The following is a 12,863-nucleotide window of genomic DNA, read 5'->3' on the forward strand; positions in this document are numbered from 1 at the left end:
TTGAGCTTCTCATCCACCACCAACCCCAAGTCCTTCTCTTCAGAGCTGGTCTCAATCCACTCATTGTCCAGCCTGTATTTATGTTTGGGGTTGCCCTGACCGAGGTGCAGGCCCTTGCATTTGGCCTTGTTGAACTTCATGAGGTTAGCACAGGCCCACCTCTCAAGCCTGTCAAGGTCCCTCTGTATGGCATCCCGTCCCTCCAGCGTGTCAACCACACCACTCAGCTTGGTATTGTTGGCAAACTTGCTGAGGGTGCACTCAATCCCACTGTCCATGTCTCTGACAAAGATGTTGAACAGTACTGGCCCCAGTAGTGACCCATGGGGGACAACACTCGTCACTCATTTTAGACAAGAAGCATGAGACACACATTTATCCTTCTGAAAAGAAGGTTTTAATGAGCAGGAAGACATACTGCGGAAGACAGAAGCATTATGGCCTGATAAGTTAGAATACATGGTTTGTGATGGTTCACCGCTCTGCCATGTCCTACCAGGTCATTTTCAGGAAGTCACGTACACACGTTTTGCTTCTGTTTCTGTACCTGTAAAATGGAAATAACAATGAGAAGAGCAGAGGAAGAAGTTAGTGTGGATGTGGGAAGCACTACTAATATTTGTTTTCTTTTTCAACTGAGAGAAATCTTGGGGTCAAAGGGATCTTCTTTAAAAAATTTTGACACTCGCCTTTCACTCAACTTCAAGCTATTTTTGTTTCCTGACAATTTCTGAAATAACTTGAATCAAATGTGCCTTTCCCTCTCAGGTACTTATGTAGACCCAGTTGGACATTCTGAGTGTCCCATAGTGTTGATTGTGTTTGTGATTTCCACACCTGAGCTGGAAAGAGATGGTGAGGGAAAGGAAGAGTCAGAATGAATAAAACAAGGATATCCTATGAGCACTATCCTGAAAGTGGGATTCAATATCCAACTAAGCACCAAAACTTCTCACTCAGTGTCCGGAGAGCCAGATGTTTGCTACAGAGACTCAAAAGCAGCAACGATTCCTGCACAGAGAGCTTCAGCACTGGCCAAAAGAAGGGGCCAAATGCAAGGGCTTTCAGGGATGTAACTTGGATTCAACCACTTGAATCCCACTCAGACCTTGTCTGAGAGGAAGAAGGTAAAAGATGCCCCAAGACATATTTAGTCTGGGTTGCTGAATAGTAATAAATGGAGCAAAAGAAAGAAGTCTAAATGTTTAGCTTTCAGAGGAAAATTGCACCAAAAAATTACACAGAAAATGTCAGTCTATACTTGGTTCTCCAGTAAGAAAGAGAGGGAAGTATGTGAATTTGTCTGTGAGCTAGTGACAGAAATGGAAACTGAGGTCCTTAACCTTTAGCACAAGTTTCTTTGGTTGACCCAAAATGTTACTGGTAATTTTCTTTTATTTTATTTGGTCTTCTGCCTCCTAGAAGAAACAGTGAAAAAGTGCAAATAGGAAATAGCAGTATGAAATTCAGTGATCTGTATGAATACGGTGTAATCTGGAGCATCTAGGTGAATGGTTATTTGTTGCTTTCTATGTGAACTTTCCTTTCCAAAACACCGTTTCAAAAGGTCTACCTACCTTCTTCAAGGGCTGTTGTCAACAGCACTTTTAGCATCAGTCTGATGCTTTTATTTGACATCTTATTTTCCTTGATGGCTGGGTGCTGAACTAGCACTGAATGACCATGGCAAAGGCCCAAGAAGAAGTTGGGTAAAGGGCAGCAAGAACATCATAAAGAGTTCATTAGGAAGTTGTTTATATGTGTCCTTTGGGGAATCTTTCTGAATTTCCTGTTTTATTTTAATTCTCTTGTTTCTAAGACACAGTTCAAAATAAGCATGGAAAAAACCTATTGCTTGGGATTGGATGTGCTTTTGATGAGTAGAGGAAGGTGGTTTGTACAGCAAAACTGCGTAGTTTTCTCTCTGAATTCCTTGTGATGAAGAGGAGTGTTTGCCAGAAACTGAACTCCCCTCCTCACCCCCAAAATTACTACTACTACACGCAGTTCCCAGAGCTCTTCAGGGTGACATTGCCATTGGACATGGAATCTCTCTGCTTCAGTAAAGTAATTAATGATTTTCACTCACATTCTGGGAGAACTAGCACCTTGGAAAAAGATCAGAAGTGGTTTAATTTTCACAGAGGATGGATGAAGGCATCCTAACCTAGGTGTACTCGTTTCTGAAATCTGTTCAGAGACATTCTTGTGTGGTCTGCCTGCCCCAGGGTTGGGGGAAGTGTTTATCTTGCTCCTTTTCCAGAATCTTTGTGGAAGTTTTACCAATAATGTTGTTGCATAGGAAGACTCTAGAAAATCAGTATCTCCAGGGATGTTGCTTCTTGTTTACAGTGGGATAAATAGGAGGGAAGTAGAGCAGTAAGTTTACCATACACATAATATTCTCCTAGATGGAGCACTAAAGACCTAAACTTTTCTACATATTTCTGAATACATAATTTAACTGCTTTTTAAAAGACTATACTAACATTAAGCTTTCTCTTGCAATGCTCTTCTCATACCTTTGCTGTCTCCTGAACCCATATGCTGTAAGAAAACATTATCAATAAGTATCTTAAAATATTCATTGTCTCTAGTTGTGTTTATGTCCTTTATTTTTCCTCTACACTCCTCAGCAGGCTGTTCTAGTCCTCACAGGGGTGGGATAAATAATTGATTTGCCTTGTGAATAATCTGTTCTTTAACCTTTCCTTAAATCTATGAAACTGCTAGGCTGTTTTAAGTCCAGCACAGTGTTCATCTCTCTTTTATTTTGGTCCATACCAGGAAATGCCTACAGAGAATGCCTGGGCAATGGGACATGGGCTTCCAAGATAAATTACTCTCAGTGCGAGCCTATTCTGGATGACAAGGTCTGTATTTTTTCCTTCATTCTTCTCAATGACATTTCTCAGCATACATGAATGCAAAGCTAAGCTTAAGGTTAACATACTAATTTGGGACTTCTGAGACAGATTCAATTTCTGTCTCTGCAACAAATCCTCCCTGTGAATTCAGGCAAATCATTTATCCTCTCTCCCCATCCCCTACTCACATGGTTTTTAAAAAAGGATGCTTTATTACACTCTGTCCCTGATGATGTATGTTTATGCGGATCCTTCCTGGCTTTGTTCAGAGCCTACAGCTGCTATAGTAAATGTTAGTAATAATAACAATAAGACCAAAAGCTTCTTTGGCACTGAAAACTAAACTTTCACCAGCTGATTCCACTGTGTTCCTATCAATTCTGAGGTCTCATCAACAACTGGCCTTTCTGGATCTCAATGCCATTTTTCCTTCAGCAAATATATACAGGGGCAGTAATAGAAAAATTCATAAAAAACAGACTTGGATCCCAGCTGTCTTTAAAAGATTGAGCCAGTCTTGCATTATGTAGGAGTTTACGAAATGAAATTAACATATAGGGTTAAGCTCCTTCAAAAAGGCTGCAAGCAATTATGCAAAGTGCTTTTCTTGTCACTGTCTCAGCTTTTTTTGGAGGCATCATAGACATTCACCCTCACACAGTTTAAACCTTCAAACCTTTCGTGCCATGTTCTCTTTCTCTTCCTCTTGTTGGTTTTTGCCTAGAGAAGAAAAGGCTGAGAGGGGACCTTATCAGTGTTTATCAATATCTAAAGGGTGGGTGTCAAGAGGATGGGGCCAGACTCTTTTCAGTGGTGCCCAGCGATAGGACAAGGGGCAACGGGCACAAGCTGGAACACAGGAGGTTCTGCTTAAACATAAGGAAAAACTTCTTTACTGTGAGGGTGACGGAGCCTTGGGACAGGCTGCCCAGAGAGGGTGTGGAGTCTCCTTCTCTGGAGATGTTCAAAACCCGCCTGGATGTGACCTGTGCAACCTGCTCCAGGTGAACCTGCTTTGGCAGGGGGGTTGGACCAGATGATCTCCAGAGGTCCCTTCCAACCCCTACCACTCCGTGATTCTATGGTGGGACACACGCACGGGTAGGCTTTGTGCTGTCTCTCTGCCAGGGATGACTTTCCCCTCTAAGAACCAGGGTGGAACCCATCAGCTCAGACCTGTTTATGTTTTGGGGTTCATTCCACTCATTCTGTCATTGGAATTGTGCCCTTCCAGTTGCAAACAGAGAGTAGGAAGACAATGTCTCACCCCCTGAAAGCTTCTTGGAGAACTAATTCAGATTTAGTACCCAGGAACTATCTGGACTAGTGCTGTACCCAAAAGAGTCGTGATATGCGTTTGCTGTGGCCCAGCATCCATCCTGTAAGATCCATGTTGTTGCTGAATGTGGGCTTTGACAAGTGAGTCAGAAAACAGAGAACTACACACCAGCTGCTGAGGAGTGCCTACTCTTACCCACTGGCTAGGTAATTTGGTGATGGCCCACCTCCCCCACACCTCCATTTGCTAGAGGCTTCAGAAAATGAGAAAAAATGTACCAGTACATGACTGCCATCCAGAGGGACTGACACATGTTCAAGGTGGTCTAGTATAGTGGAGAGGTCCCATGGCATTTTAAGCTGATCTAAGTTGTGACCACCCCAGTGCAGCCCCTCCTTACATTTCTTTCCCACTTAAAATTAAAAACTAACTTTTTTCCTGGGTCATCTTTCAGATTTTATTGAATTATTGCAGGACTGCTGGGGTTGAGGGGGACAGCAAACCATGGTAGCAGACCATCACTGACTGAAATGGATTTGCACTTCTGTGAAACCACCTTCTTAAAAATGAGAAAGAGGAAGGTGTGTGTAGCAGCCAGTGTTGATTTAGGGAACGTGGAACAGAGCAGGGTGAAGACTCAATATCTTTGTTGTGGTTTAGCTGGTATGAGAAACCTGAGCTGATAGGAACAGTCTGCTGTACCAGCTCAGGAAAATGCTGCTGTATTTTAATGACACTCTTTGTGTGCTTGTCTGCCTGACTTGAACAGTTGTTATCTCTGCACAAGCACATACAGAGGAGTTTTATCTGAAGAGACTGGAGAAGTGTTGTGACTAGAGGACAGGATTATTTCCTTTACTCCGTTTTTGCTTTTAAAAACTTTGCAGCTATGGTGATAGCTTAAAACTTCTTAAATAGCATATTCCTTAAACAGATGAAAGTGCAGATGTTCCCCCACCCTTGTTTGTAAAAGCTTAAAAACTCATTTATTAGATCTCTAAAGATTTGCAACAAGCTTTGGAAATATTAATATCTGTGAATATTTTTGAAATCTCTACCTAATGCTCAGTGTTACACATGAATACTTGGGTTGCATTGTGATCTTAAAAAAAAAAATAAAATCCTCTTGGATTTCCATAATCCTCCATTTTGATTAAGGGTGAGATGCAAGCACACACGTGGGTCTACTGTTATTTAGGACTGCTCCTAACCAGTGCTAAGCATCAGCCAGGAGGTATGCCCTGTGTTTCGTGTTTATTTTCAATACAGAAAACAACACTACTTTCAAGTTTGGCCACTCACAGTCAGAGTGCTAAAGAATTACATGGTTTGGCTTCTATCACAGTGACTGATACGTGGGACAGGAACAGGACTTTTCAAGATCAACTGGATGTCCAGTGCTACATGCTTTATGATAGAGTGTTGGCAATGTAACAAGGGAAATTTAAGCTTTTTTCAGCTGTGGGTCAGTCTTAGGAGGCGTAAGCTCCTGTAACACATTGATGGGATTATGTTAATACATCTTTGCTTTACTTGTGGTCAAGACTTGTGGCAGTAGTCGATGGTTACTGGTACTGCTTTGCTCCTAGATTCCCACTTTGGTTGGGATCTAGTTGCCTGCACGTAGTTATGTGGTGTAGTATAAAATGCCCCAGTGTTTCTCCATGCGTCTGGCAGGTGTGACACAGACCAGTGACCTGGAATATCAGTGTCCTTCAGCAGCAGCAATTGGAGGTCAGTCACCAGGACCAACTAGGAAGAACAGAGTATCCTGAGTGCATCTCAAGGGGTACTAGATACCTACATGTGCTTAACTCTTTCTCACCCTTGCTTCAGATATTGGTTCAGTTATCAGGTAAAGACCCAAATGTAAATGTCCTCGTGTCAGACTGAATCCCATCCTCTGAACAATGTTAGTTCCTTCTCCAGGCACAGCAATCGGGTACAGAAACCATTTTGATCCAACTGGCTGTTTGATGGCATGATGTGTGACAAATTGAAAGCTTCTGCTCAGCCTACAAGCTCCTGTGTCAAAGGGACCTTTGCTGCATCTGGCACAAGCCTGTGCTCTTGTTAGAAGACAAATGAGCGTCTCAGGCAGCAAAAAATATAGTCTCCAAAAAGAACTATAAATCAGGAACTTTGGTCTTGTTTATGCAGCCTGTGGCAGCTGGATATGAATTTGGTTCTGTTAATGTTTTGAGGTGGGTTCAAGCTGTGTATCTGAGTTAGAACCACGCTGGGCTTGAGTTAATGTATCCTGCTTAGGAGCACAGGCACACTAGCCACAGCTACCCAGCTTCCAGCTGGCTCAGAACAGGAAAGCAGTGAACTCAGAGGCATCTTGGATGAACAAGATACTTCCCAGTTGCTTCTGAAAGCCTTTGGAGAGGTGATATGGTGTCTTTAAACTGTACTGGTAGTGAGATCATCCTGGCAACAGGAAGATATCCGAAGTGACTGAACTGGGAACGGAGTGCAGAGCCTCGCAGGAAGATGTGGGCTGTAAATACTGGCGGGACCTGTCAGGAGGTTCTGTTAGAGGGAGAAAGATCCCTGTCATGAGGTGTTTATTAGTTCAAATCAGTAGCTGATTTGGTTTGTAAAGGTTAGCAGTTTCGTCCTAGCTAAAGGAAAGGAAAAAGTCCTCTAGACATAATAACTCTGTCATTAGCCTGAAATCTGGCTGCAGGGAGCCCTGCGTGTCTTAGGTTGGCAAAGCTGGTGCAGGTAAAGACATAAAGCTGTGCTTCCTCAGTTTACCTGGTAGAAGATAGCTGGAAGATAACTTTACGCTGTTTTATATAATATGATTGTCACGCATAAGGTATGACATGGAAGAGGACCCCAGTGATGTGACCTGCTGTGATCCAGGCAGCAAGGCTAACAGATTGTCCAGACCATCTCTTTTTCTGTCTCCTTTCTAATGTAACCATCCTTCTCCTAAGCCTAAATAGGATTTAAATCTGCATTTTATTGAAGTGAAACCTCTTCTTGGAAGCAGAAGAATATTGGGTAAAATCAGAACGTTGTTACAATTTTAAATGTATCAGTCTTCAAGAGGATGAGACAGAAAAGTTATGCAAGTCTTTTACATGAACTGAGCTTTGGCCAACACATGACTGATTCTGGGCACGTGTTTTTCAGCCTTGAAGGTGTTGTCTCCAATTCAGCCAGAGATGCAGATTGCATGTGGGCTGGTGGAAAGTGATCTTGCTACCCTGTCAGCTTAGTTTTTCATAGGCACTGAGGCAGTTCTTGTTTCTATGATATTTGAATTTGCTTTCAGGAAACCTTGTTAGTGTCAGCAACAGAAAAAATAAAAGTAGTGCCTGTTTTGCCTTCAGCATCAGTGCATCAAAGAGGAGCTTAATTATATTTTTTTCCAATTAATTTTCTCGTGTTTTGAACTATACCTTCTTCGAATTTGAGTGAAGTTGAAATAGTGGTTAGGAGCCAAAGGAGGGAGCTGAAGTTTCAGATTCAAAGAGCAGGACCCTTGGCCTGGGAGAAACATTATCACCTTCCAGAAGATTTCTAGCACTATAAGAGCAATTCTGGATGACAATCTTAGTCATATGGTTTAGTTTTTGGTAGTCCTGCAAGAAACATGGAGTTGGACTCAATGATCCTTATGGGTGCCTTCCAACTTGAGATATTTTATGGTTCTATGATTCTATAAATTAAGAGGGAAAGTAAATAAGCCAGGCAGTTTTCCAGGGCACTAGTTGAATAGTACAATATTTCATTTCAGGTAGGCACATCAGGTCCGGTGTGTTTTCTTCTCCTTTAGGTGTCCCTGTGACCTAAGGATAAATAAAACTCAGTGTGGAATTCAGATCTTGTAGGGGGTTTTTTTGTTGGTTTTTTTTGGTTTTGTTTCTCCTCAAGACTATTCAGAAAATGGGCCTGTGCATGGGGAAGTTTATTTTAGGGGATTTTATAAAAGACTTAAAAATACCTTACATGGTTGACTTCTGTCCAGAAATGGCACATTACTCCATGTACTGAAGATATAGGCAGGTTTCATCACAAAAATGGTTCCAAGAGCTCTTGTTCACTTTCTGGCATATGCTGGAAGATGCTGTCTTCACAGAACAATGGGACAGATTAACTACAGCTGCTGGCTTTAGTTTCATCCAAACATTCATTCACTAACAAAGTCCTTTGACTGGAATAAAATGTTAGAAAAAATGAAACAAAGGAAGTTCAACCAAAATTAGAAAACTGATGCCATTTGTAAGTTTTTACTTTTATATTTTTATCACAAGAGAGGAAATCTAGGTAGTTAGTTTTCAAAGGTCTCATTCTTCTGAAGGGGGACAACAACCCAAAAATGGGGAAAGATCTGCCTAACCTGAAATCAGAAACAAATGCCAATAATAAATAAATATATTTTTTTCAGGAGGATTTATTCTTTAAGTAGCAAACCTCTGCCAATTTTTTACCTGCTTCAGTATTTATCTGAATAGTGTTTTTCTACTTCTTCCTATCCATCAGGCAAAGAGAGGAGATGCTTCTCTTTGAAGCCAGCAGCAGCCCACCAAAAAAGAATGTTCCAGTTAATTCAAGGTCAAATTTTGGCCACATCACTAAATTCATTAGGTGGGAGCACTTTCGTACTTAAGTTTTTATTTGCAGGATCAAGAACCTACCAATAATCTCCCCAGCATCCCAGGAAATAGGCAATAATACATTAAGTTTCAGCACATATTTGGGTCACTGATAAAAATGACAGGATCTCTGGTCTTTCAGGCTCTCTCAAAACTGAAGAGACACCACCAGATTCCAGCTCTTTCAGTCTGCATTGGTTCTGCCCTCAGTTTGAAAGATAAGGATCGTAGCTTGCAAGGAATGTGCCTCAGAGAAAAATCTGCCTGCATGGAAAGGGCTTATTATTTATTCTTACTGACAACTGATTCATTTTTGTATGAAAACCAAACCATTTGAGTAAAAAAAGTAACATAACCTGGCTCACAAAGACCATGCAGTTTCCTAACAAAATAATGTTTTATAACTTTTGAAATGGTGAGAAGATACATCTTTGGTAGCTTTGTCATCCTAAAATGACAAAGCTTTAAAATAGCATAATAATGGAAATAAGAAATCTTGAGGAAATTGCAGAAAATGAGGGGGGAAAAAAACCCACTTTTTTTGATGGGATTTGTAAGAAACTGGACAAATCCCAAACTGGAATGAAACCAAGCCTGTACTTCTGTGCCTGGGCAGCATGTTTGACTTATACATAGGCATCAGCCCTGGGGCTATTATATCATTTTAAAGTCGAGAAAAGTAATTACTGTTTCCTAAACTGATTAACTGTTCCTTAATGTCAGTGTTTCGAGAGTCATGCTGATTTAATCATGTTATCTCTTTACCTCCAGAGGAAGTATGCGCTCCATTACAAGATTGCTCTCATCATAAACTACCTGGGCCACTGTATATCAGTAGGGGCCCTTATAGTTGCCTTTATGCTTTTCTTGTGCTTGAGGTGAGTAATCTGTTTGCATGCTTCTAACTTGGTTGGGTGTGTGACACTTACTGGGTTACTCAAGCCCTTTAATAACACTGTCCAGGTCATGTATGGCCTTGAAAAATGGTCATAGCTTTTAAACTCCCAAGCATGCACATGGTTTCATTGACTGATGCATTGGGTGAGCTGTAATGGTGGCTTCTGTGTGTAGGACCTAAAGCTTATTTGTATTCAGGAAGAGAACTGTACATGATTTATTGATGCAGCAAAAAATTCAGTGAGCACAGAGTGCTTCATTAAGGGAAGCTGGGATTTGAGTGTGTCGAGTTGCAAGTTTTGGGGGCATGTTTTCTTTTTTATAAGGCAGTGCATGATAAAATAAAGCATTTTGCGTTCCCTGACAGAAAATGTCCAGACAGACTAAAGGAGATAGAATGAAATCTTTCAATTTTGCTTTGGGTTAATTTCAATTTTTCTTTCACAAAAGAACTTAGAAGTTTTCTTAAATAACAAGAGAAACATCTTTAGAGGAGCTTTATCCCCACCAGTGCTCATTAAACAGCAAATGCAAATCGATGAAACTGCATAAAAACGCTTCCCTTCCCTGGTTCAGTGGTGCAGAAGGGAGTTTGTCAGGTCAAATGGATATGTCAGTGAAAGAAAGTCTGTGAAGAAGAGTTAGGGCTACAGGGAGAAGAGAAAAGGGAGGAGGCAGGGAAGCAGTGGAAAGTAATAGGTAGATGTGCATCAATCATCATACCATATCGTACATATATAGCCTGAGTCACAGGAATATATTTTAATAGGAGTGGTCTAGTTGAGTATTTCTGTCTTTTTTGTTGGATTACCTGACTGGTATTTCTGTACTACTTGTGCTCAGAGCATTAAACCTGAATTTATAACCAAGATACTAGTAGCAGAGGAGAAAAAAGTGGAGAACCCCTCCCCCCCACACACAGGATTACAACATGATGATTGACAGTGTCCTAAGTGAAAGAGTGGAGCATCCCTACGAAGTCTTATGCTAAGTCTCCCTCTTGAGCATTCCTAACAAGAGGGTCTTTCTTTTTAACAACAGGAATCTTCTTTCACCCCAGCATCTATAGACAGAATAAGCTATGCTAATGGGAAGAAAAAAAAAAGCTTAAAACATTCAATGGGAACATTTATGGTGCATCAGTTTAAACTTCCATTTCATCCTTTTCACTGTGCATATAATGCTAATCCCCATAGTGCTTGGAGACCTGAATAAATTTACACTGAATAAAGGATGCAGATTATTCATTGTAACTATATTCTCTGCTTCGATGCTGAATCTTTTATAAATGCTTGAGTAAATAATGCAAAAAACAATTAGTTAATATGCTATAAATATATCCAGCTTCTAATATATCCAGAAGTAGCCTAGCTGATATCTTTTAAATTGTTCTTTTGGTATTTAAACTTTGACTTTAAGATTTAAATTTTGCAGTCAGCTTCAGCATTAAAAATAACTGCAGCAATTAAGTACTTCCCTGTACATGCTGTGAATTAAGATAGTCTATCCTTTCAAATCTCCACTGTATCATGCAAAAAAAAAAAAAAAAAAATCTAGTGTCCAGCCAGCATTAATCAGCATGAGCTACCTCAGAGTTACACCTGTTTTCAAAAGTTCTAAAGATGCTCCAGTGAAGGCAGTCCAGATTCATGTTGTATTACAGATTTCCCTTACACAAATTCTAGGTTATGCACATCTTCATCACACTTACCCCTCCAAAGCATCCCAAGAGCAAATCAGTTTTGATATTTGAATCCTATTATCTGGGGCTTTTTTTCCTGTTTTAGTTTGGATGAAGAAGGCATTACTAATTGGGTGAAATGTGAGAATTTAGATAATTCCTGGCTCAAAAACCAACAGGAAACACTGAAGGCTAGATCTGATAGTCCCACATCTTGTCCCAAAGTATAAATCTATCAGTTCCTTATTCCTGCCTTATTCACCCATCCACTTCACTCCATGAGTGCCTTCTGAGAGTGAAGATAGAGGAGACCTCTGGGAAGGCTCAAGTTCTACAGTGCTCCATATTTTTATGCTTATTGCCCATCACCTGCTTGATTTTCCTTTGCCCTGGCAGTACTGATGAACTCCCAAAGGCAGTCCTGCCTGAAAAGAAGAGACTGGAGCACACCTGCTGTATGGGAATGTAACTGCTAGGAAAGCTCTGGGATGTCTCACACTGGAATTTTTAAGAAGAGGTTAAATACCTGGTTGGAGTGACAAAGAGTATTCCTTTGATGATCAACTAGTGAGATGGGTGTTCTGCTTTTGGAGATGAGCTTCACTATTACTGTTGCTGCCTCAGCCCAGGTAGCTGCTACATTGATGGGAAGCTTAGTCCTCAGTTGTGCTGAAATGGGAAGGGGAAAGAACTGGATCTAGTCCCTGTTCTTCCAAATCTATCCTACGTCATCTTGTTTCCAGTTCCTGTCTCCCTCAGTTCCTTATGTAACCTTCTGTCCTCCATTCACAACCCACCCTCCATGTTCTACTGTCCTAAACTCTAAGGAACTATACACCAAAAGATATTTGAGTGTCAGAAAGCTCAGATGTAGCAGCAAGTAATGAAATCGTCTGCCATCTGTGTTTGTGTTGCCAGGAGACCCCAACACAACTGAGAAGAGACAAGATCTAAGCCACTAGCTCCCTTTTACTGCAAAGACCTATTCCAGACTTGTTTTTTTCCAGTTCTGTCACATATGAACCAATCCTTCTTTCTTGGCTGTGCTATGAAAAATAAGGCAGTAAGCATTTCATTTAGCACCTAAATAATAAAAAGTGAAGGCCAGCTTATGGGAGAGGACTTGATTTTTGTTGGCATACTGACTGAATGGCAGTGAGTCATTAGAATACCTCCTAAAGATCTAAGTTAAGGATAGCTTCTCAAGGTCTATATGTAGGTGGTCTTAAAAGTGTGAGAGCCATGGTGTCTTTATAATGGAAAAAAAACAAACAACCTAACAACAACAAAAAACCAACCAAAACAAGCACACACAAAAAAAGAAATGCTGAGAAGGAAAAATGAAGAGTTTGTGCATAAACCAAATGTGCTGTAGAGCTGCATCGATCTCCAATACAGGATCTGGAGAAGTTTGCTCAGGGCACTTCAGAGACCATTGTTAAATGTATCTGCACTGCCGTGCATCTCTAGTCTGTGTGTTCTCATTAATAGTAGAAGTTTGATCCATCCCTCAGGTGCACATAGGT

At 40.8% G+C, this 12,863-nt stretch overlaps 1 protein-coding gene across 1 annotated transcript in view; it reads left to right on the forward strand.

Annotated features, from left to right (window-relative positions):
- Positions 1-768: 768 nt before the first annotated feature.
- The window catches only part of LOC104524294 (corticotropin-releasing factor receptor 2), a gene marked incomplete at both ends in the record, with an annotated part of 54,661 nt that continues 42,566 nt past the window's right edge, over positions 769-12,863 (forward strand). The window contains 3 exons of the mRNA XM_010167114.2: positions 769-855; positions 2,788-2,873; positions 9,531-9,637. Of these exons, the coding sequence (XP_010165416.2) occupies positions 769-855; positions 2,788-2,873; positions 9,531-9,637 (280 nt within the window). The remainder of the gene's footprint in view (positions 856-2,787; positions 2,874-9,530; positions 9,638-12,863) is intronic.

Source organism: Antrostomus carolinensis, unplaced genomic scaffold (assembly GCF_000700745.2).
Source record: "Antrostomus carolinensis isolate BGI_N321 unplaced genomic scaffold, ASM70074v2 scaffold25654, whole genome shotgun sequence".
Lineage (NCBI taxonomy): Eukaryota > Metazoa > Chordata > Aves > Caprimulgiformes > Caprimulgidae > Antrostomus > Antrostomus carolinensis.